This window comes from Podarcis pityusensis, assembly GCF_964106645.2.
Source record: "Podarcis pityusensis genome assembly, chromosome: 10".
NCBI classification, from domain to species: domain Eukaryota; kingdom Metazoa; phylum Chordata; class Lepidosauria; order Squamata; family Lacertidae; genus Podarcis; species Podarcis pityusensis.
The window spans coordinates 10,717,328-10,739,183 of record NC_138035.1 but is presented as its reverse complement, the minus strand read 5'-3'; the positions used below and the strand labels follow the sequence as shown (position 1 = coordinate 10,739,183).

The 21,856-nt window shown below is 46.3% G+C and overlaps 1 protein-coding gene across 11 annotated transcripts in view; it reads right to left on the bottom strand.

Annotated features, from left to right (window-relative positions):
• GATA3 (GATA binding protein 3) overlaps positions 1 to 21,856 on the bottom strand; it is a 76,186-nt gene that overhangs the window by 32,122 nt on the left and 22,208 nt on the right. For 8 of the 11 annotated variants that reach the window (XM_081023073.1, XM_081023074.1, XM_081023076.1 and 5 more), the window contains exon 3: positions 15,003 to 15,542. In XM_081023073.1, coding sequence (XP_080879199.1) covers positions 15,003 to 15,542 — 540 coding nt within the window. The remainder of the gene's footprint in view (positions 1 to 15,002; positions 15,543 to 21,856) is intronic. The other 3 variants (XM_081023075.1, XM_081023079.1, XM_081023078.1) reach the window with 1 other exon arrangement.

Sequence of the window (21,856 nt, the reverse complement as noted above, 5' to 3'; positions counted from 1 at the left end):
GGAGTTATTTCTGTTTCTTCAATGGCTCGTAAACAAGTCCTCCAAGTGGCATAGCATACAAAGGAAGCAAAAGCAATGATCATACAGTTAAAAACCCTCAATAAATCTTTAAAATCCAAGCCAGCATAAAGCCCAAGTACATAAGACCAGCATGGTAAGATTCAGATGTGGCTCTTGACTTGCATGGGCTATTTAACTCCGCATCCAATGCACTCTCATGACTGGTTTGGGAAGCAGTGAACCCGTGACGTCGGCCACAGTCCAGGTCTGCTCTGTGCCTATCCTGTTGTTTCTTATGAGATACTGCATTTTAAGAATATAAGAAGAACCAGCTGCTGGATCAGGCCAATGGCCCATCTAATCCAGCATCTTGTTCTCACAGTGGCCAACCACTCTCCTGCTGTTGTTTTCAGCAACTGGAACTTGGAATCAGTGCTGCCTCCAACAAAGGAGACATAGTCATCCTGGCTAGTAGCCATGAAGAGCCCTCTCCTAATTTGTCTAATCCTCCTTTCAAGCCATCAAGTTGGTGGCCATCATTTCCCCCTTGGGGAGAGAGTTCCATAGTTTAACTATGGGATGCGTGCAGAAGTAGCTTCTTTCCTTTTTCCAAGCCAACTTCAATCCAAATCGGGGGGAAATAACACCATTGTTACATGCGTACACAGCCACTGCTCATCTTTCTCCTGAAAGACCCCTTAGCTCTCTTCCCACCGACAACTTATCAAAGCATAAGGTAAAACACATCCCTCCTCTTCCCAAGCATGCAGCTGCTGTTTTTCCTTTCCATCTACTCTTGCAAATAAGAGACTCCTTATTAAATACAGGTAAAAGAATTGATGCTTTTGAATTATGGTGCTTGAGGAGGCCCATGGACTGCAAGAAGATCAAACCTATCCATTCTGAAGGAAATCAGCCCTGAGTGCTCACTGGAAGGACAGATCCTGAAGCTGAGGTTCCAAGACTTTGGCCACCTCATGAGAAGAGAAGACTCCCTGGAAAAGACCCTGATGTTGGGAAAGATTGAGGGTACAAGGAGGAGGGGACAACAGAGGACGAGATGGCTGGACAGTGTCCTCGAAGCTACCAGCATGAGTTTGACCAGACTGAGGGAGGCAGTGGAAGACAGGAATGCCTGGTGTGCTCTGGTCCATGGGTTCATGAAGAGTTGGACACGACTAAACGACTAAACAACAACAAGGTATCTTTACATAGGTACAAGTGTTTGTGCAAAGGGCTGTACACCCCTTGATTTGTATATTGTGTAAACAGGCACACATACTGCACAGGTGTTGGGTGTTACATGTGAACAGCTACGCGAGTACACACCTTGACAGCGGGATCGCAGATTGCGCACGTGTTGAATGTAATGTGCGAATAACCCCCGGTGTGATCAGAGGGTCAGGCTCAGCCCGGAGAAACCCGGGTCAAATCCCCACTCAGCCACAAAGCTCACTGTGTGACTTGGGGCCAGTTCCTTTTTCTCGATCCAACCTGCCTCACAGGGTTGTCGTGAGGATAAAAATGGGGAGGGGGATAAATGTAATCAAGTAAATAAAATTCCTAATTAATATCCCCCAATGAATAAAACTGGATATCCACCTTGCTTCCTTCTTCCCCTAAGAACAGGCTGGCCTGCCATCCCCTTTTTTTTAATTAAAGCTTTATCTCCAGAGAAACCAGCTTTTTACAGCATGCTGAGAATGCAGGCAGAGCAAGTTTGCAGAACGATAAAATCGTAGAGTTGGAAGGGACCCCACGGGTCATCTAGTCCAACCCCCTGCAATGCAGGAATAAGTTGAAGTTGCTCTTGAAGACCCAGGATTAAGGACAGTTTTTCTTTTTTCAGTTGACAGCACCCTACCTAAGAACCACCAACTCCAGTTACACCTGCTATTGTGTACAACTTGCTGGTTTCCCAAAGGCATCTGGTCGGCCACTGTGAGTACAGGATCCTGAACTAGAGGAACCATTGGCCTGATCCAGAAGGCTCATCTTATGTTCTTAACCAGTGTTTCCCAAACTTGAGTCTCCAGCTGTTTTTGGACTACAAATCCCATCATCCCTAGCTAGCAGGACCAGTGGTCAGGGATGATGGGAACTGTAGTCCAAAAACAGCTGCGGAAGCCCAAGTTTGGGAAGCCCTGCAAGGATGAGGAAGACTGTGCTCTCTCAGCCTGGGAAAACATGGGCAAGAAGGTAGATGAATGCTTCCCATCTGAGCATCCTGGAGAAATTAAAGGCGCAGACATAAATTCTGGGCGAGGAAGCTGGTAAGGCAGGCTTGCTTCCAAGTGAAATCGAACTGCATGTTCGACAATCCTGTTTTAATTATTACATTGATCTCTTATTTGACCTAGATAAACAGAAGCAAAGCAACCTCCTTAGATCCAGCCTAGATCTGCCTCTTCTTTGATGCAATCCTGCCCTCCACCCAGTTATAACAGCACTTATGAATATTAGCAGGTGATTCAGTTTCCTCTTATGACAAACGTGCCCCTGCTGGCAAGGGACTCATTCAGCCAAATGAGTCAATTCGTGGGTGCTTTCAATTGAGTAAACCATCATTCCCAGACAGACTAATCTACCTGTTCAACGAAGGTATGTCTTTCCACAAACAGCAGCTATGCCCAGGTTCAATTTTGGGAAGCTGGGTTTTGAAGGATCACTGCTGCAGTTACTTAGCCAGATGGTCACTGAACCCGGAATCCCCAGCCCCTCAGTTGTTTTGCTTTCTGCCCAAGAAACCATTCATAAAACCACACCTGATTTCTCGAGCCAGATTTGCTGGAGACACCATCCTCTAATCAGAAAACCATCCCTCTAATCCAAGGTTAAGCACAAGCTAACAAAATGAATTTCAATAGGGACAGAGGGATAGTTCTGCCCTTAGGCAAGAAGGACCAGATGCACAAATATAGGGTGGGCGACACCTGGCTTACTAGCAGTACATGTGAAAAGGATCTACGGGTCTTAGTGGACCACAAGCTTAACATGAGTCAACAGTGTGATGCAGCAGCAAAAAAAACCTAAAGCTATTCTAGGCTGCCTCAACAGAAGTATAGTGTCCAGATCAAGGGAAGTCATAGTCCCACTCTATTCTGCCTTAGAATACTGTGTCCAATTCTGGGCACCACAATTACAGAAGGATGTTGACAAGCTGGAACGTGTGCAGAGGAGGGCAACCAAGTTGATCAAGGGTCTGGAAACTAAACCTTACGAGGAACGCTTAAAGGAGCTGTGTGCGGTTAGCCTGGCAAAGTGGAGACTGAGAGCCATCTTCAAATATCTTAAGGGCTGTCACTTAGACCCAGTCGTCCCCCCAGTCCTAGTCTGACTTACATTCTTAAATCAGCAGCGCAGAATTGTTCTTTTGTTGAGGGCCACACTCTCTGGATCAGAATCTGTCAGGGGCTGAATGGCAGTGGCACCATCTCCCCCCCCCCGCCACCCCTTCGTTCTTCCCTTCTCCTGCCACCCCCTTCTCAGTTTCTATCTCTCTCCTTTCTGCCTCTTTCCCTCACACGTGAAACTAGGCTGAGTTTCCTCAGGCTTACAGACTGTCCACACCATGCGAGCCATTACACCACACTGTCTCTCAGAGGAGGGGACAGGTGAGCCAAGCTGCAGTAGCTCCCTGTATCCAGGGCTTTTGAAGGAGACAGCGTGATTTCCCAGAATGCATGCTGTCAACCCTGCTGCATCATTCCCGTCCTACTTGTACTCTACCAAATTATCCCCATTTTACAGAGGAAGAACTGAGGCACAGCAAGCAAGGGAGCCACGGGTGTGGCGGTGGCAAAGCCATCGTGGTTGGAACGTTTGCATTTTGGCCTCATGTTGAGGGTTAGAGGACCTCCTGGAATTTGTTTGGGACAAATGTACAGTTCTGCACTTAAGGGACAGAAGTGTAGATTCCCTGGCTATCTCCAGCAGAACTCCCCACTGCTGTTTGCAGAGTGCTACAGAGCTACTTTTCAGAAATGGAAAAGTACTGGGTGCATAAAGAGAGGAGGGTTGTCCTGGAGTTGAGGTTTCCTAGCGCACACAGAGGTGTCAAAACAAATGCACGGATGCCCGTTTCCTTGAGAGTAAAAATCAGACCATGCAGTTCCAAAGAACAAACTGGGTTCAGCCCAACACATTTTGCCACCTGAGGCTGAGAACAATTTGCCCACCACCTCCCAATATACATAAGCAGAGTGGAGAGGCAGTATAGTCTAATTTAAACAGTGGCAACAGGATCGTAGCAGGCTACATTGGTGATGGGGTGTTGCATATAGCCCTGAACTCCAACAGAGGGGGATGGCCAAGGAACCAAGACCATTAGGCTCATCTAGCACAGTATTGTCTACACAGGTCAGCAGTGGCTCTCCAGGGTTCTAGAGCACAAACTCTTCCAAGCCCTACGTGGAAATGCTGGGGACCCTCTCCACCCAAAGCTCTATAATCCCTCAAACCTGACCAACAACAGAACCGGCCTACTGAGTTTTCTGTACTTGGAACCACCAGAATATTTTTAGAGGCACCTCTCGTTTTCAAGGCTTGCCAACCGCAGACAATTAAACCCATCCCAACCCCTGAATATAATAGGTGCTCCTCATTTCAGGATACCGCCATTCCACAGCATTCCAGACAACAAAAGCCTGCTAAGATGGAGTCACTCACGTTGCCGGGGGGGGGGGAGAGGAAACGCATCACTGAAAACGGGAGAAATCAGGACACAGATTTGCATATGTGCAGACGCTCATTAACAAACAACAAGTGTACTCATCATCGAACCACAATGCGTCTCACGATAGTTGGGTAAGAATGGAACCACAGATCAGGTAGTCTGTCACCTGTCCAGGTACTAACTAGGGCTGGGTGATATATCGATATATTGTGCAAAACCAGTTTGACGTCCGTATCACAGAATCACAGAATTGGGGGGGGGGGGCCGACCCTGAGGATCAACTAGTCCAAAATGCAAGAATATGCAGCTGTCCCATTATCAGCACCACGTTCTAACCAACTGAGCTATCCAGGATGCTGCAATATCAGTTTCATAATTTTTGAGCTGGCTACATATCTCGAATCGTGATGTGTGTGTCTGCACACTATGCAAAAATCACAATGTGCTGAAAACCGTGAAACCAGCCAATGCCACTACTTAGCTCAATCTTTATTTCTGCCATCATGATACATCGGTATATCGCGATGTTTAGATATGTCACAATGTGGAAAACCAGATATCGCCTAGTCCTAGTACTAACTGCTGATGGGCAGTTCCTGCTGCCCCCTCTTTAAACCAACTGGACAGCCCTTCCAAAACAGAGGACTCAATCCAAACGAGGTCTGTCTTCTAATGGAGGATTGTTCTCTGTAAAGTAGGGTGCATAGCTACCCAGACATCTAGACATCTTCTTTCTTTGGCCCCAGTGGAGGCCAAATCCCATCAGGATTCGTGAAGCAGAAGACAAGGAGGCCCTGTGCTAGTTAAAACCAGAGCCAATGAGTGGCAGAACCAACTGATTCTACAGGCATACCTCATGTTACATTTGCTTCGCGTTACTTTTTTTAGGTTGCATCCCACGGCGACCCAGAAGTACCAGAAAGGGTTACTTCCAGGTTTCGCCGCTCATGCATGCGCAGTAGCGCTAAATCACGCTTCGCGCATGCGCACAGGCGCCAAATCGCACCATGCACCTGTGCAGATATGGCGCTTCAGGTTGCGGGCTTTTCACGTTGCGAATGGGCCTCCGGAACGGATCCCGTTCACAACCAGAGATACCACTGTACTTTTGTCCCCATCCTCCTGTTCACTGAGTTTTGCAAAGGCAACATGGAGACAAAGGAGGAAGAATCTGATGGTCAATGTCATCCTCCCCCAAACTGGCTGCAGCGAAGGAGGCAAAAAAGTGAAAGCAGACTGAGAGCAGTGTCTGGTCTGCTCTAATGGAGCAGACTCCATTGTGCAAGCTGACACACAAATGTTTTAGCCCATGGAGCTTGCAATTTTCACTACCACTCGCCAGGCCGACAAAAGCTTCATCTCCTTTGCACCTCTGCGCTTCAGACTGCTGTTAAACACACAAGCAGGAAACTCAGGGCAGAGGGAAAAGCAGAAGTCTGAACCACAACTCATCACCTCTGGCAGATTCCACATCCCAATAAAATGCCAGAAGGTCGCCTAACCGCCAGCAGACGCCGCGTCCACACAGACTGCCATGAGGCCAAAATGCAAACATTCCAATCACGATGGCTTCGCCACCACCACACCCCTGGCTCCCTTGCTTGCTCTGCCTCAGTTCTTCCTCTGTAAAATGGAAATAATTTGGTAGAGTACAAGTAGGACGGGAATGGTGCCGTAGGGCTCCCCGTGTGCATTCTGGGAAACAATCCTGTCTCTTTCAAAAGGTCTGGATATAGGAAGCTGCCGGATATGGGAAACTCATCTCATGCTTCCTCTGAGAGACAGTGTGGTGTAGTAGTTAGCGTGGGATGGGCAGTCTGTAGCCTGAGAAAACACGGCCTAGTTTTAAGTGGGAGCGAATTAAGGAGAAAGGAGTGTGGCAGAAGGGGCGGGAGAGAAATAGAGAAGGGGGTGGCAGGGGGGAGAGAGAGATAGAAGGTTCCCAGCCCACCACAGCCATGTAGCCCCTGACAGACCCTCAACAGAATTCCTGATTTATAGTGTGAGTCAGATTAGGACTGGGGGGAAGAAACCACGTTTAAATCCTCATGAAGTTCTCTGGGTGACCCCAAAGCACTACTTATCGCTCAGCCCAACCTACCTCACAGGGCAGCTGTGAGAATATAATTGGGGAGGTTTGAGAACTTGAGCTTCACAGAGAAAAGTAGAGTCCAAATGTAATTAAATGAGAATCCCCTCCACTCCCCCCTTATTGCAGCGGACTACCATGAAAAGCCTTAGCACTGATTTGGTGCTTAGCGCTCATCCAAGCTGTCTCAGGTATATTATCTTAGGAACAGCCGCAGACCTGGGTCTGTGAGCAAGTCCCCCGTTCAAATCTCACCCTAATCCTGAACTTCCCTAAAGCAAGAAACAGGCAGTCATTCCTTTGGTTTGTTTTTTTTTCCTGAATAAAAGTTAAAACTGATGCCTAATGCCTACACTCATCCCATTTTTTAATTTTTATTTTGGCTTCTCTGGTGAACACAATTTGCAGGGTTTGCCTGTTTTTTATTTTTGACAGTGCTTTATGTTTCATATTTAGTGAGACCACGGCACAGAAATGTTTTCTGTAAATCAATAAGCAATGGTCCCACCTTGCAAGGTTATTGTAAGCACTACTCAGACAAAGCGCACGATAACTGAAGCACTCGAGAATGCAAAATGTGGTCAGCGTTTGTTCTCAGATTGCCCCAGAAGAGCAGCAGCCCTGGGCTCTTTGATGTCGGGAGGATAGGAGGAATGGCGGTTAGAGAGACACAGCAATGATAAGGCAATCATTTGAAGCCAGCTGCCCTATCTGAGTCTGTCTGATCCGCAACCAGAAAGGTGTCTGTCACCTGCTTGCAGTTTCCTCTTTGGTTCCTTTTCCTGGTCTGTGTTAGACACAGCACCAGAAAGTCACAACACAGCTAGAACAACAGCAGAGACCAAAAAGGCAGGGCACCTCTCCTGATCCTCTCCATCACCATCTCGCCTGGGCCTCCTTCCTTTCCCATCTCTGGACCTTCACCTCCACTCAGCCAGAGATCCAAACTCAACCCAGCTCTCTGCAACACAACAATGTTATGTCTGGCTTTCGGGTTGTTTGGGAACTTTTGCAAGGAAGGCGGAAAAGAGCTAGGCCTTTAAAAAAATAATAAGTATGATTCCATACTACAAGCTTTTTCCAAAGTCTTGCAGAAGGTGCAGTCCAGACTCTGCATGCCTAGGGTTGCCACCTTCTTTTCTGACAGAGCTCCTGCGCTTTTAGCAATCGGGTGTCGTGGCAGATAATTTTTTGAACAGAAGATGCTTCTTCCCTAGCTCACTGCCCAGAAAAGTTTCAGCTGCTAAGTGCCTAGGCGTTCAAAACACAGGAATCCCAACTAAGGAGAAAGTTGGCGACCTCAACAAGATTCAGCCCTGCCCTCTAAGGTGAAAATATCTCCAGGAGCAGGACTGGAGATTTTGAGAGTGGGAAGACCTGAAAGACCTACTTTGTGTCTTACGCTAGAGTGCCAAGGTCCATGAATCAGAGGCAGGTGCAAAGACACACACTTAAATTTAAGGAATTGGGTGCCCCAGAGCTCATTCTCAGCTTGGGAATCTGTTTGCAGTCCCCAGACTTAGCTCACAGTCCTTTCATGCAGGTATCTGCCAAGGCCCTTTGCACAGATGGGGGAAGCTAATATTGACCTCCTCACCCTACTTTTGTTTCTCCTTGCCATTTCTACCTGCTTTTTCAGACACAGATGGAAAGAACATAGGGACACAGGAAGGTGCCCTGCACAGAGTCAGACCATTGGTTCATCTTGCTCAGTATTTGCCCTCCTCCTGGGATAGCTCAGTCGGTAGAGCATGAAATTTTTAATCTCAGGCTTGTGGGTTCGAGTCTCACATTGGGCAAAAGAATTCCTGCCTTGCAGGGGGTTGGACTAGATGGTCCTCATGGACCCTTCCAACTCTACAATTCTATTATTCTATTTTCCGCACTGACTAGCACTGACCTATCTCTCCAGGATTTCAGACAATTGTCCCTCCAAGCTCTACCTGGAGATGCCTAGGACTGAACCTCCTTCATGCAAGGTCTGCTACTGAGCTAAGACCCTTTCCTAACATCATCAAAAAAGAAGAAGCTATTGCTACATCAGAGGCATTGTGGGAAACTTCCGCCGTGGCTCCCAGACAGAGCTGTCAGCTGCTGCTGCCGCCGCCGCCGCCAGACTGAAGCAAGCCCACCGACATAGGATGAGCCCCCACTCAAACTTGGAGCTGGCTCTGCAGATCTAAACCTACCTTCAGCCTGCTCAGTGGGCAGTTTGGTGGCTAGATGGACCAGTGATAGAATACAGAATAATAAGGCAGTTCCATATATCTTAACATCCTTCTGCACGGAAACAGAGGAAGTTGCCTTGAGTCCATTTAGCACAGTATGGTCCACACTGAGTGGCAGTGGCTTGGTGGGGTCTTGCATAGGGGACATTCCTAGCCCTACCTGGAGATGATGCTAAGAATTCGAACCTGGAACCCTTCACATGCAACCTGGATGCTCTACCATGGAGCTACAGGCCTTCCCTAGGCAGAGAGGAGGAGGAGGAGGAGGAGGAGGAGGAGGAGGAGGAGGAGGAGAGAGAAGAAGAAGAAGAAGAAGAAGAAGAAGAAGAAGAAGAAGAAGAAGAAGAAGAAGAAGAAGAAGAAGAAGACCATCTTTCTTGTCCATCACCAAGGACCTAAGAAGACCCAGTGGAGCAAGCAAAAGACCTGGGTAGTCTACAACAATAGCCAATGGGAAGCCAACACACACACACACACACACACACACACACACACACACACCTCATTTGTAGCATCCAAAGCACCCTGATCTTAAACCCTTCCACTTGGCAAAAAATCCCACTGGTTCCCATAGCACTACTTCCCAAGTGTGTTCAGCACTGAAGACTCACAGCCAAGGCCACTCCGTGTCTGTGTGGGTCCCTGGGCAAAAAAGAGAAGATAAAAAAGAGAGCCATCTCAACCCATCACGTGCAGCCTGCACATTCCCTGCACACTCAGTACAACACAACAGGGAGACCAGACCGTTCTAACTCCTGTGGTCCTTCGCCCACCTTCTCACTGGTCTCCTAAGGACTAGAAGAGGGTGGGTTAGAAATTACACCCAGGATCTCAGCTCAGTAGGCCCTGGAAACATCATCCATGGGACACAGGAGCATAAGAAGCTGCCTCAGTATTATCTGCACTAAATGGCAGTGGCTCTCAAGCCTTACGTGGGACCTTCAACATGCTCTACCCCTGAACTATGGCCCTTACCCATAATAACCCTGGAAAGGCAGCTGTCTTATACTGGATCAGACCGTCAGCTCATCCAGCACAATGGCTTCTACACTGATCAGCTCTCCAGGGATTTCAAGGAGGCAGGATGCTCCCAGCCCTACCTGCCAGGGATTGAACCTGGAGTCTTCTGCAAGCAAAGCAGGTGCTCTATGGCCCTCCCCTGGACCACAATGACATGGATAGCTCAGTTGGTAGAGCATGCGACTCTTAATCTTGGCATCGTGGGTTTGAGCCCCACGTCGGGCAAAAGACTCCTGCGCTGCAGGGGGTTGGACTAGATGATCATGGTGGTCCCTTCCAACGCTACAGTTCTGCGAAATTACCCATGATGGCTGTGATTGTAGTAGCAGTGGAGAACGCCTCTTCTCTCCCTTTTCTGCCTGACATGGCAGTTGTTAAAGGTGCAGAGGTCTGCTGCTAGAAGTCCGAAAGGCAGGAGATCTGAGTTTTCATTCTCTTCTGCTTTCTTTCTTTCTTTCTTTCTTTCTTTCTTTCTTTCTTTCTTTCTTTCTTTCTTTCTCTCTCTCATACAAACACACACCCAGTCTGCTTGCATATACAGAAAGAGGCAGTTCTGCATTTACTTCTTTCTTTCTTTTTGTCACTGTTAACCGCATCCGGACTCTATTAAAGTTCCTGGCGCTGGATAAACAATGTAACTGTCGCGTGCAGCCGTCTGAAAATAATTGGATTAGCTAAAACATATCAGCTAAATAGAGACAGTCCCTGCTCAGACAGTCAGAGTAAATGTCACCCTGGAAAAACCCTGAAAACTGATCTGACTCACACTGGACAACATCTACTTGCAGGAGTCTCAATGAGGAAAGGAAGAACGTGGGGGGAGGAATAGGGGAAAGGTGAGGGAGCGACTTATTTTGATCTTTGTTTAATATGCAAACTGCCTGGAACCTAAAGGCATTCATTCCGAGACCAGCCCCACTGATTTTGGTGCATATTTCCAAGATTTTAGTACAAAGATGGAGGGCAGGGGAGGAATCACAAAACAGAAGTTAGTGTTGCCAAGTGTCCTGCTCTTCTGCACTTAACAGCAGCTTGATCTACTGGTCTAGCTTTTCACAGCAGGGAGATAAACATGGTGATCAGCCAGCAGCTGCAGATCCAAGCTTCTTGTTGAAACCACAATGGCAGAGGGTGGTTAAAAAGTTGGCAGGCCTGGATTCTGAACACAGCACAACGTAAGGATGTCCACACAAAAATCAACAGACTTGAAGCTGAGGTCTCACTCACACTTATTAAAGAGTAACTGACTCCTGAACAAGGATGCTCAGGACTGCACCAAAAAAAAACTGCATATAATTCTGCTGTGGATCATGGCCATTTACTTGCAAGCAAGTCCCAAAGGCCTGCTAAAATACACTTTCTATAAATTGTGCTGAGCACTACTGCCTCCCTGGGCGAATTTGCTTTCTTTCACTATATAGCCTATGGATTATGAAATATTTTGGAGACAGACCCAGATCAGGCAGTCTAAACAAAACTTCCCTCTTTTCTTAGGTAGTTCCCCTTCTCCCCCTCCCACCCCCAACAGAAAGAAAAAAAAGAAACCAACTTAAAATAAACTCGCTCCTGGGATCTGGGAAAAGAATTGGGGGAAGTGCAGAGAGAGACTTTTGAGTGGGGAAAGTGAACACAGTCCTATCCAGTTTTTTTCTCTGCATAAGAAAGTCACTGAACCAATAAATAACATTTCCGGAACACATTAGGTTTTTGTGGTCCCCCAACAACACCACACACACACACACACACACACACACACACATTCTCTCTCTGTGCATGTAAAAACCAGCTTTCCAGAAATGTTCAAATTAGCAGCAGGTAGCTTCAAGTGAATTAAAATGAGTTTCTAAGTTTAGCAAGCAGGTTGGGAATGAGGCTTACACAGGAGCAAGAGGAATGAATGAATCGTGCATTCTGGTTTTGCGTGTCTGCTTACAAAGAAAAGAGTCCTTGGGAAAAAAACAGCAGAGGAAAAGCAAACCGCCTGGTTTACACATATGCTAAATGGGAGTTTGTTAATTTACGGTTTATTAAACCATGTCTTAGTGTTACACGTGAATCCTGCTCAGCAGCTTAACCATGGTTTGTTTACTGGTAAGAAACCACAATCTGAGGCCATGGTTTATTGTAGGCTTTTGAACCATGGTGGATTCCATGTAAAACCACTAGCCTTCCTTAACTTCGGTTTGTTTTATCTCCCCCACTCTCACCACACTGCAAAGGCATGAGGCAGGAGCAGCAGCTGGAAAACAAAACAAACTTTGAAGAAGCAAGCCATGGTTTGTTTGTGGGGAGAACTCATGGTTTATTTGTGCTTTTATATCATGTTTTTATCGTGTGAACCGCCCTGAGATCTTTTGGTGAAAGGTTGGTATATAAATCTAATAAATAAATAAAACAAGTTAACCTATGGTTTGTTCATCCATGGCTTAAACCATGGCTTAGAATCATGTGTCAAAGTTCCACCTGGTATGTCAATTTCAGCTAAAACAGCCAAAGCAATTGCTGTTTTAATCCGTAAGTGGATTAGGGCTGCTGGACAAATGCATAATCAGACTCTTACAGATTGCCAACTGACTGGAAAAATACACTGGCCTGGTTTGCTCTTGTGCCTTTGCCAACCAGTTAACACCATTCAAAATAGTGGATAAACGTGAGCCTCTCCTAATGTCTACTGCAGCTAAAAGGGGTCAGCTACCGAGCCAAGCTAAAAAGTTGGCAAGCATATTGAATGTAACAAGGATGGGAAACTTGTGGCTTGCCAGATGTTGCTGAACTCCAGCTCCCGTCAGCCCCAGCCACCATACCCAATGGTCAAGGATAATAGGAGTTGTAGTCTAACAACATCTCAAAGTTCCCCATCCCCGGTATCTATTCCACATTCTCTCTCTCAAGTTTCACTGTCCTATCTGTTTCACTGAATGTTCACAGCGCAGGAACGCCCAGCCAAAAAGTGTGTATATGTGGCTGAACAGCCATTTGTGGAGGTGTGAAAATGGAGTCCATTAGATAGGAGTGAAATCTCTGCATTAAATGGGTGCATTGATCCTTAATCACCCATCAGAGTGGGGTGATGTCCTATGCCATGGGTAGGCAAACTAAAGGCCCAGGGGCCGGATCCGGTCCAATTGCCTTCTAAATCCGGCCTACAGACGGTCCAGGAATCAGCGTGTTTTTACATGAGTAGAATGTGTCCTTTTATTTTAAATGCATCTCCGGGTAATTTGTGGGGGCTGCCTGGTGTTTTTACATGAGCAGAATGTGTGCTTTTATTTAAAACGCATCTCTGGGTAATTTGTGGGGCCTGCCTGGTGTTTTTACATGAGCAGAATGTGTGCTTTTATTTAAAACGCATCTCTGGGTAATTTGTGGGGCCTGCCTGGTGTTTTTACATGAGCAGAATGTGTGCTTTTATTTAAAACACATCTCTGGGTTATTTGTGGGGCATAGGAATTCATTCATATTTTTCCCCCAAAATATAGTCCAGCCTCCCACAAGGTCTGAGGGACAGTGGACGGGCCCCCTGCTGAAAAAGTTTGCTGACCCCTGGTCCTATGCTATATTTGGCTCTAGAGAATTTGGGATTAGCCCCCTCCCATGAACATCAGGACTGCCCCACTTGTTGAATGTGTGGGGCTGGAAGTGATGTTTCAGCTTAGATCTGATTCAACTCTTTGCTCCTCTCTCCCATGAGGCAAAAATCAAAAAGGAAGGGAAAGGACTGACCTGTAGAGTATGGAAAACATTTTTAATCACTACCACCTTGTACAAATCTTTCTGAACCTAGGAGTGGGGTGGTATAAGTGAGTGAGGTTTAGCACATGTGATAATAAGGAGAAAGCTGAATCACCTATCCAACATGTTTATTCAGACATGGATCCAATTAATTTCATGCAACTCCAGAGCAATGCAATTGTAAGAACTTTGTCTCAGACGAACATTTCGTCAAAATCAACAAAGTTTGCTTCACCAGCTCCCTAAACAAACATGCTCAAAATAGGGTTTATAAAATCTGGGGCAACTCATGTCAAGCCAAGAAAACTGGCATTTCAATCAATTTCAGCAAGGATTCCAAGTGCACTTACTCGGAAGTAAGTTCTATTGAAATCAATAGGACCTACATTTCAGTAAGCGTTAACGGCCCTTTGCTGTGGGAGGGGGAGAATCCAATCCACTTTATATTCAGAAAAAATAACAACTGGGGGAAGAAAAGGAAGTCGAAATTGACATAATGTAGTTAAACCAGCATAGTTTGGTTTAACCATTTTGCAAACGGTGAAATTGGGATCCCTAGCCAAAGAGAATTGTCTCTCTAAATGCCAGAGGAACCGATATAAAATCAAATATCTCTGTGTATAAAACGGAGAAAGTGCATAAGCCCTGCAAATATCAAAAATTAGTTGGCCCGCTGAGTTTCCTGGAATCACGTTCAAGATTCCCTCTTCTGGTAAATGATCCCCATTAAAAATCAATTGAGTTTCTCATGTGCAAATGGACAGAGTGAATAGTGAGTAGCCTGGGAGAACCTGGGGCTCTTGTCACATTGTTAAAGCTAACCCACCCCACCTTTGGTCAAGCCCTGACTGGGAGACCAGAAGGAAAGTCACCTTAGCTTGTTCTGATCTTTCTCAAGGAAGAGCAAAATATTGCAACTGTTGCGGAATGCAACAGTGTTTTAGGAAGAAAGGTTCTGTGGTATCTGCTTGATCCCTTTGTTGACCTTTGCAGTGCCAGAGTTTGCTTTCTGCTTATAACGATCCTCAGCTTCTTTTTAAAAATAAAACAAGAGTTGGCTTCTAACTGGTCATCCATTTAGCACCTTTCCTGTACTGGAAGCTCTTTGGTCTGAATTTGCAGCTGAAAACCCATACAACCCCCCTTCTTCCCATATGATTATTCCTCCCAGTCCTTAACCTGTGCTCATTTTTTAATTAAGAAAAGTCTTTCCTGAACCTGAAACAGAAGCATTTTAAGAATCCGTCAAGGACCCTACCTGTGCTGGAACGTGCTTTTGGTCTGGATTTGCACCCGAAACCGGTCGGCGATCCCCCCAGCAGGCTGCTGGGAGGGAAAAGTCCAGAGCCGTATTCAGGGACGTAGGAAGGGTAAGTGGAGATGGGGTGATGAGCTGAGGAAGAGGCCCCTCCTAATGAGGCCATGCTGCTTCGGGAATGAGAAGACTCCAGCTTCATGGTTTCAGCCAGAGACACCTGGTACTTAATGCACTCTTTTTCCTCTTGCCGGCTGGACCCAGTGGAGCCTGGGGTGGAGATGGAGGGGTCCGGGGAGACATCTTTGGGAGGGGTCGGCGGGAAGGTGAAGAGGTGTGGGCTGGAGTGGCCCGCAGACAAAGTGGAGGAGGATGCCGGAGGGTAGACGGAGAGAGGTCCAGGCGAGCTGTGGTGGATGGGGGTCTTGGAGAAGGGGCTGAGGTTCCATGGGGCGGTGCTGTGGTGGCTTCCCAAAGCCTTGCTCCCATCCAGCCAAGGGAGAGAACCATGCAGCAATGGCGGACGGCACACCTGGCCACCTGCTAGGACAGAAAGACAAAAGCAGATCCCCATTAGCCAACGTCTCCCCAAAGGAGGTAGGGTGGTGGGACAGCTTAGGGACCCGTGAGTCAGATGGGCTCAGTTGCAACAGAGTCGGGCCAATAGTCCATCTAGCTGGGAGTCATTTTGGACTCACAGCTGTCCATGGAGGCGCAGGTCCATTCTGTATCCAGGGCGGCTGTCTACCAGCTCCATCTGGTACACAGGCTGAGACCCTATCTGCCCGCAGACTGTCTCGCCAGAGTGGTGCATGCTCTGGTTATCTCCCGCTTGGACTACTGCACTACGCTCTACGTGGGGCTACCTTTGAAGGTGACCCGGAAACTACAACTAATCCAGAATGCGGTAGCTAGACTGGTGACTGGGGGTGGCCGCCAAGACCACATAACACCTGTCTTGAAAGACCTAGTTTGGCTCCCAGTACGTTTCCGAGCACAATTCAAAGTGTTGGTGCTGACCTTTAAAGCCTCGGCCCAGTATACCTGAAGGAGCGTCTCCACCCCATCGTTCACCCCATCGTTCTGCCTGGATGCTGAGGTCCAGCGCCGAGGGCCTTCCGGTGGTTCCCTCATTGCAAGAAGCAAAGTTACAGGGAACCAGGTAGTGGGCCTTCTCGGCAGTGGCGCCCACCCTGTGGAACGCCCTCCCATCAGATGTCAAAGAGAGAAACAACTACCTGACATTCAGAAGACATCTGAAGGCAGCCCTGTTCAGGGAAGTTTTTAATGTGTGACATTTTAGTGTATTTTTGGTCTTTGTTGGAAGCCGCCCAGAGTGGCTGGGGAAACCCAGCCAGATGGGCGGGGTACAAATAATAAATAATTGTTGTTGCTGATGATGATGATGATGATGATGATGTTAATGTTAGCTCAGTATTTTCCATAGGCAGCGGCTCTCCAGGATTTCAGACCACGGATATTCCCAGGACTGGCTGCCAATGCTAGGAACTGAATCTGGGACCTTCTGCATGCAAAAGGGGTGCTCTCCAAGGGCTCCAGTCGAGGAATGCCTTGAGTACAGATCTGCTGGCAACCCAAAACGGAAATCCCTCGATCGATTCAAGATTTGAGGTTTGCAGGGAGGAAGCATTGGCTACCATGTGCAAAACAGAAGCGTTGCCACCCACCTTCTCAAACCCAAATGCCAATGCTTTGAGCGCAAGTCTAATCACACCCAAGCTCTTGAAAGCCTCTGCGTCCTGCCAGTTCAGAGGAGGTGGCATTTACTTAGCAGGAGCCGTGGAAATCCTGCTGTCCTACCTTGGGCAAATGTCTCTTTTGCCTCTATAGCTGGGATAGCCTGCTCAGGATAGAAGTCTGAGATCAAAAGTGGAGAGGAATGGTGATGGTACCGACCCAACTGACACTGCAATTCAGGACAGGGCTACTCAGAAGTAAGTTCCAACAAGTTTAACAAATTAAGTGTGCATCAAATTGCCGCCTCTCTCCAGGGCGGTCTCCGATAGACTACTTTGGAGCAAATGTGATGGGGGATTGTGTCTTGTCTCCAACATGACTCATGCTCAGAATAGGCCCGTCAACATCAATGAACGTGACTAACTTAAGTCTATTAATCTGAGTGGGTCTTCTCTGAGTAGAACCCATTTGGGTCCTGTGCTGTGTTCGCACTCAACCCCTTCGGCTGTTATTTTTAGAAGGCGATAATGTTGCTAAAATTAGCCGGTGGGACTAGTGGATTTCCATAGACGCTCCTCTACCTTTCCCCACATCACTGTGGGGAACGCTAAATAATCTCTCTCAGTGTTTAGTGGTTGAGGGGAACATTTTTTCACTGAAGGGCCACATTCCCTCATAATACAAACTTCTGAGGGCCACATGACACTGGTGAACGAGGCTACAGAGGATAGAGCCTTTGTCCAATAGGCCATGCAAAAGCCAGAGGTTTTGAGACACAGACACATCTCTCCATCCAGGCTCAAAAGGGCATTCTCAAGAGTTCAGAGCCACATTCCATGCAGTCAAAAGCATTCATGGAGAGTCAGAAGTGGTGCTGGTAAGGACCAGTGAGGGATATGGGCTGGGGAGAGCTCAACAGAGGTTTAGAGAGATCTAGAGAGCTGCGTTTGCCCTCCCTCCCCAGGCCTGGACTTCCTTAGTTCTCATAAATAGGTTCACACACGACATAATCCCAGAGGGAGTGTTACCCCAGTACTGAAGCGAAAGACAGCAGCAGAGAAGGGAGAAAACAAGAGGCAAAAGTTTGAATTGCTACATAAAATTGATGCATTCAAGTTGCAAAGCATATTCCAACAACAATCTAATAGGTCCAGATACCAGATCTTTTGCCTTAAGAATATTTTGTTGATATTATTGAAAATACAGTGGGAAATTTACATAAACCTAATACTTGATTTTATTTTATTTTTTTAAAAAGCAGTCTGAGGTTTTCCTCCCCCTCTCCATGTTTTAAAAATTAATCTACTTACTTGGAAGCAAATTCTCAGTTGTAGTCAATAAACAGAATAGAGGCAGGTGTGTTAGAGTAAATATGTTTCAAGATGAGGTTGTTATTTGGAAAGGAAACAGACATCTACGTAGAAGACAGTTTCATTTCAAACTGGTGGATTTATCATCCATTCCTGATTTTATGATGGTGTGTAAATTGAAATCAAATTCAACAAAGTGGTAATTGTTTTTCACGGAAATGTGTGTTGGATTAGGTCAGGCCCAAAGACAAAACTCTCCAACACTCAGATCTCAAATTCAAGAGTTGGAAGTACAACTTTTTGGAATAAATGGGACTGACATCTACATCTTCAGGCTTGTGGGGGGTGTAGGTTTCTGACCCTAAGCCCCACTTAAATCCTAAGGCTAAACATCGACAGGAAAGTACATTACACTGATTACTGTGGAGCTTAAAATACTTCCAAGTAAAAAATGCTTAGGCTAGGCATGAACACACAACACATTCACCTCTGTATCTTAAATACAAGTTGATAATAGAATCGTAAAATTGTAGAGTTGGAAGGGACCCTCGGGTCATCTAGTCCAACCCCTTAAAATTCTGGGGTTTAATTCAGTGGAAGTTTCAATGGTGTTTAATGATTTATTCACACCTGACTTTTTTTAAGTGTATGCCTAAAATGTAGCAGTGTAAGAAAAGGACCTTAAAGATGCCCTCCTCAGTAATGCGGCCAACTTTTCGACTGGACACTGTAGCTGTGCCTTTAACAGCAGGCTTTTGTTGCACAAGCATTAACAGGTGAGAATGCTGTCGTATCTCCCTACTATGTCGGGCTGCCTTCTGCTCCAGGCAGAAGAGGAAGCCAGCTCACTTCCTTTCTGATCAGTTGGCAGCCCTGCTGGGTCAGAAAGCCCAGGACCACAGGACTAGGTAACATGGCAGAGTTTGTACCATGTGAAAGGGCCCTTCCTTCCGTTTACCTGCGTGTTTGTGTGCTTCTTAAGAAGGTGAGAAGACAATGGTCTTACGCACGCTTCTCTAGAAGAATGTCACGAACGTGGATAAAATGTACCAGGAGCTAAGTTGCCTGTGAACACGCGCACAGGCCCCAATTCGGTGTTTACACTCTCACACGGACTCTAAGGTAAAGTGTAACTGAGAACAATCATTCCTTGTTGGTGAATGATCCCATTCAGATTTCCTTCTCTCTCTTCGCAATGTTCCCCACTCACCCCCCTTGGACAAATCAATCCCTGCTAATGGGCCTTCCCCAATCAATCCTGCACGGCTTCTTGAACCAGGAGGCCACGTGAAATTGACAAAAACCCATAACGAGGACTCCCACCTTTTGCAAGATAGCAGGGGGAACTTTGCAACAGCATCGGGCAGGAGGAATAATCACCCAGTTAGGCCAGAAGGATAGATTTAAGCAAGACTTCTTTCAGCTCCTTACCTCTTGAAGCGCTGATTTTGCCTGCCCATAGATTTATTATGTATATGATTATAATCATTAAATTTATATCCTGCACTTCTCCCCCAAAAGGAGCCCAGGGCACTTAAATCATGTTCACTAGAAAAATTAGCCCAACGCACTGGAGTTGGGACTTCAACAACCTGATCCTAAGCAGATCTACTCGGATGTAAAACACCCCCACTCAATCAGTCTTAGTTCCTGCTAAGTAAATGCTGGATAAGGCAGCCGTCCTATCACACTTTACTTGGGACCAAGCCCCATGGACTTCAGGGGGGTTTACATTTGAGGAAATGTGTTTAGGATCATGCCTGCACCTCACAGAAATCAAGTTTCAAACCTGTGCCATACTTGGGAGTGAAAGTGGAGTAATCTTCAGAGAGCAAACTCTGCACATATTTTTAAATGGGCTTTTAAAATTCCTGATTATTATTAAAATATCCTGTTTCGGACCTTGCAGCCTCCTTTCCAAGAAAGCCCTATGCAGTCCAAAATGCTGCATATTTACTCAGAAGTAAGTCCCACTAAATTACATAGACCGACTCCCAGATAAGCATGCATGGGTACCAGCAAACCTGGCCTGGTGTAAGATTGCAAATACAAAATACCTGTGTTTCCACAGTCGCCTCCTTGTGCTCAAAGGGGATTACTCCCAAGTAGACACATATGACGTTACAGCTTTCAGATTGCAACTAGCATCTTGTTGAAACCAATGAGAAACATTTTAAGTCAACCTGTGGCTGACTGGGTGGCAGTCTCCCTCCCACACACAAATTACCATGCTAAATCCAAGTACTTGGAAGTATTAATTCCAATTTAATAGGTTTGCGATCGAAGCAAGAAAGGCAGTTTTCCAGTATGTCGTTCAGCGACACATGCCAAAAATTGACTGAAAATGTCTTTTTTAAAAATTATATTATTATTTTGCATAATTATTTGAGCAAGTTTTTCCTTTTCCTTTCTTCTTCACCCCCCCCCCCCGGCCCAAAAAAAGAAACCTCTGTCAGTCAGACAGCTCCAAATTTTACTTTTTCCACAAGAATTTCTCATGGTAGCGGTTAAAAGTTTCCTGAGTCTGCCTGTGTTGGTTTTTGAACCAGAAAACTATCCAATGATCCAAACTGAGGCGGTTCTTCTTTTTACACTTCCTTTGAAAGGAGCCCTTTTCAACTCAAGGGGACTTACATCTGAGTAAACATGTACATGCTCAAGCTTAAAGCATTCACACAGAGAGAAAGAGGACATCCTTATTATATGTATTCCGAAGCAAGAAGGTCCCATTCAAATCAATGACTTCTACAGTTTCCCAAGTTAGGATTTCAACAGGGTCTCTCCCCAATCCTAATCACATGTTAAGGTGCCTCTTAAATCCATGGGACTTCCTTGCAAGTAAATGTAACCAGGACATTTTCCACAGAGAGGAAAAATCAGACAGGCATTCATTCCTTCTTTTAAAAAATGAGTTCAGGTTGAGGATCTAAAAACACCTTACCTTTCATTTTAATTGACCAAGTTGCAATTGACTGGGGGGTTGAGCAGTCTACTCTAATGGGTAAACGGAGGGGGCATCTGCAACTTTTCAAGCCAGCTTTCTCCTGTTGCTGTTTAGTGATATTGTGAATTATTCGGAGAGTTCAAATATACAGAGACGATTCCGAGCGGATAGATAGTTGCAGATTTTGCAAGCACAACTACCTAAACTCTTGCTTTGTAACCAGACTTTGGGATGAAGAAATCAAAGTTCTGGAGCAAGCACTCTCCAGCCACCCAAGTTAAGCTAGGATCTTTGTTTTTAAACCCACTGGCGTCCCCCTGCCTGCTACGCAGCCAGAACTACGATCTTCCCAGGTTCGTTTTGGAAGTCAGTCCCAATTAAATCAAGGGTGAAGCAGCAACAAGCAAAACCCCTAATTTCTTTGGCTCTGAGTTTGCGGAGGTGGGCGGCTTGGATCTGTTTGCCCAAGAAGAGATAAACTAGGCAGCTTTCACAAGAAAAACGAAATAGCCCTCGTAAGCTATTCTGCCGTGCGTGCATATTGTGGACGGTAGGGGCGAGGGTGTGTTTGAAAAGGGACCCATTTTTAAATCGCGTGGGTATTTTGGAACAATGAAGACTCTTCTGAGGGTATGGAGAGAGATTTTCCTTCTTACCCAGTTTAGTCCTCAGGTGTGAAAACGCTCTTGGGCAAGCGGCGTCAGAGTCACTCAAATTCACGTTAGATCAAAGCGATTGTTTTGCAACTCGGAGGGGAAGGGTTAACGATATTTTGAAATGTCTAGTAAAGACTAACAGCGGGGCAAGGCAATTACTAATCAGGGATTAATATTGCTCATTCAGTTCCCCGGAGGCAGGGGAGGCCCTTTTTTGCTCTTTAAAACATTTGGGGAAATTTAGTTCTC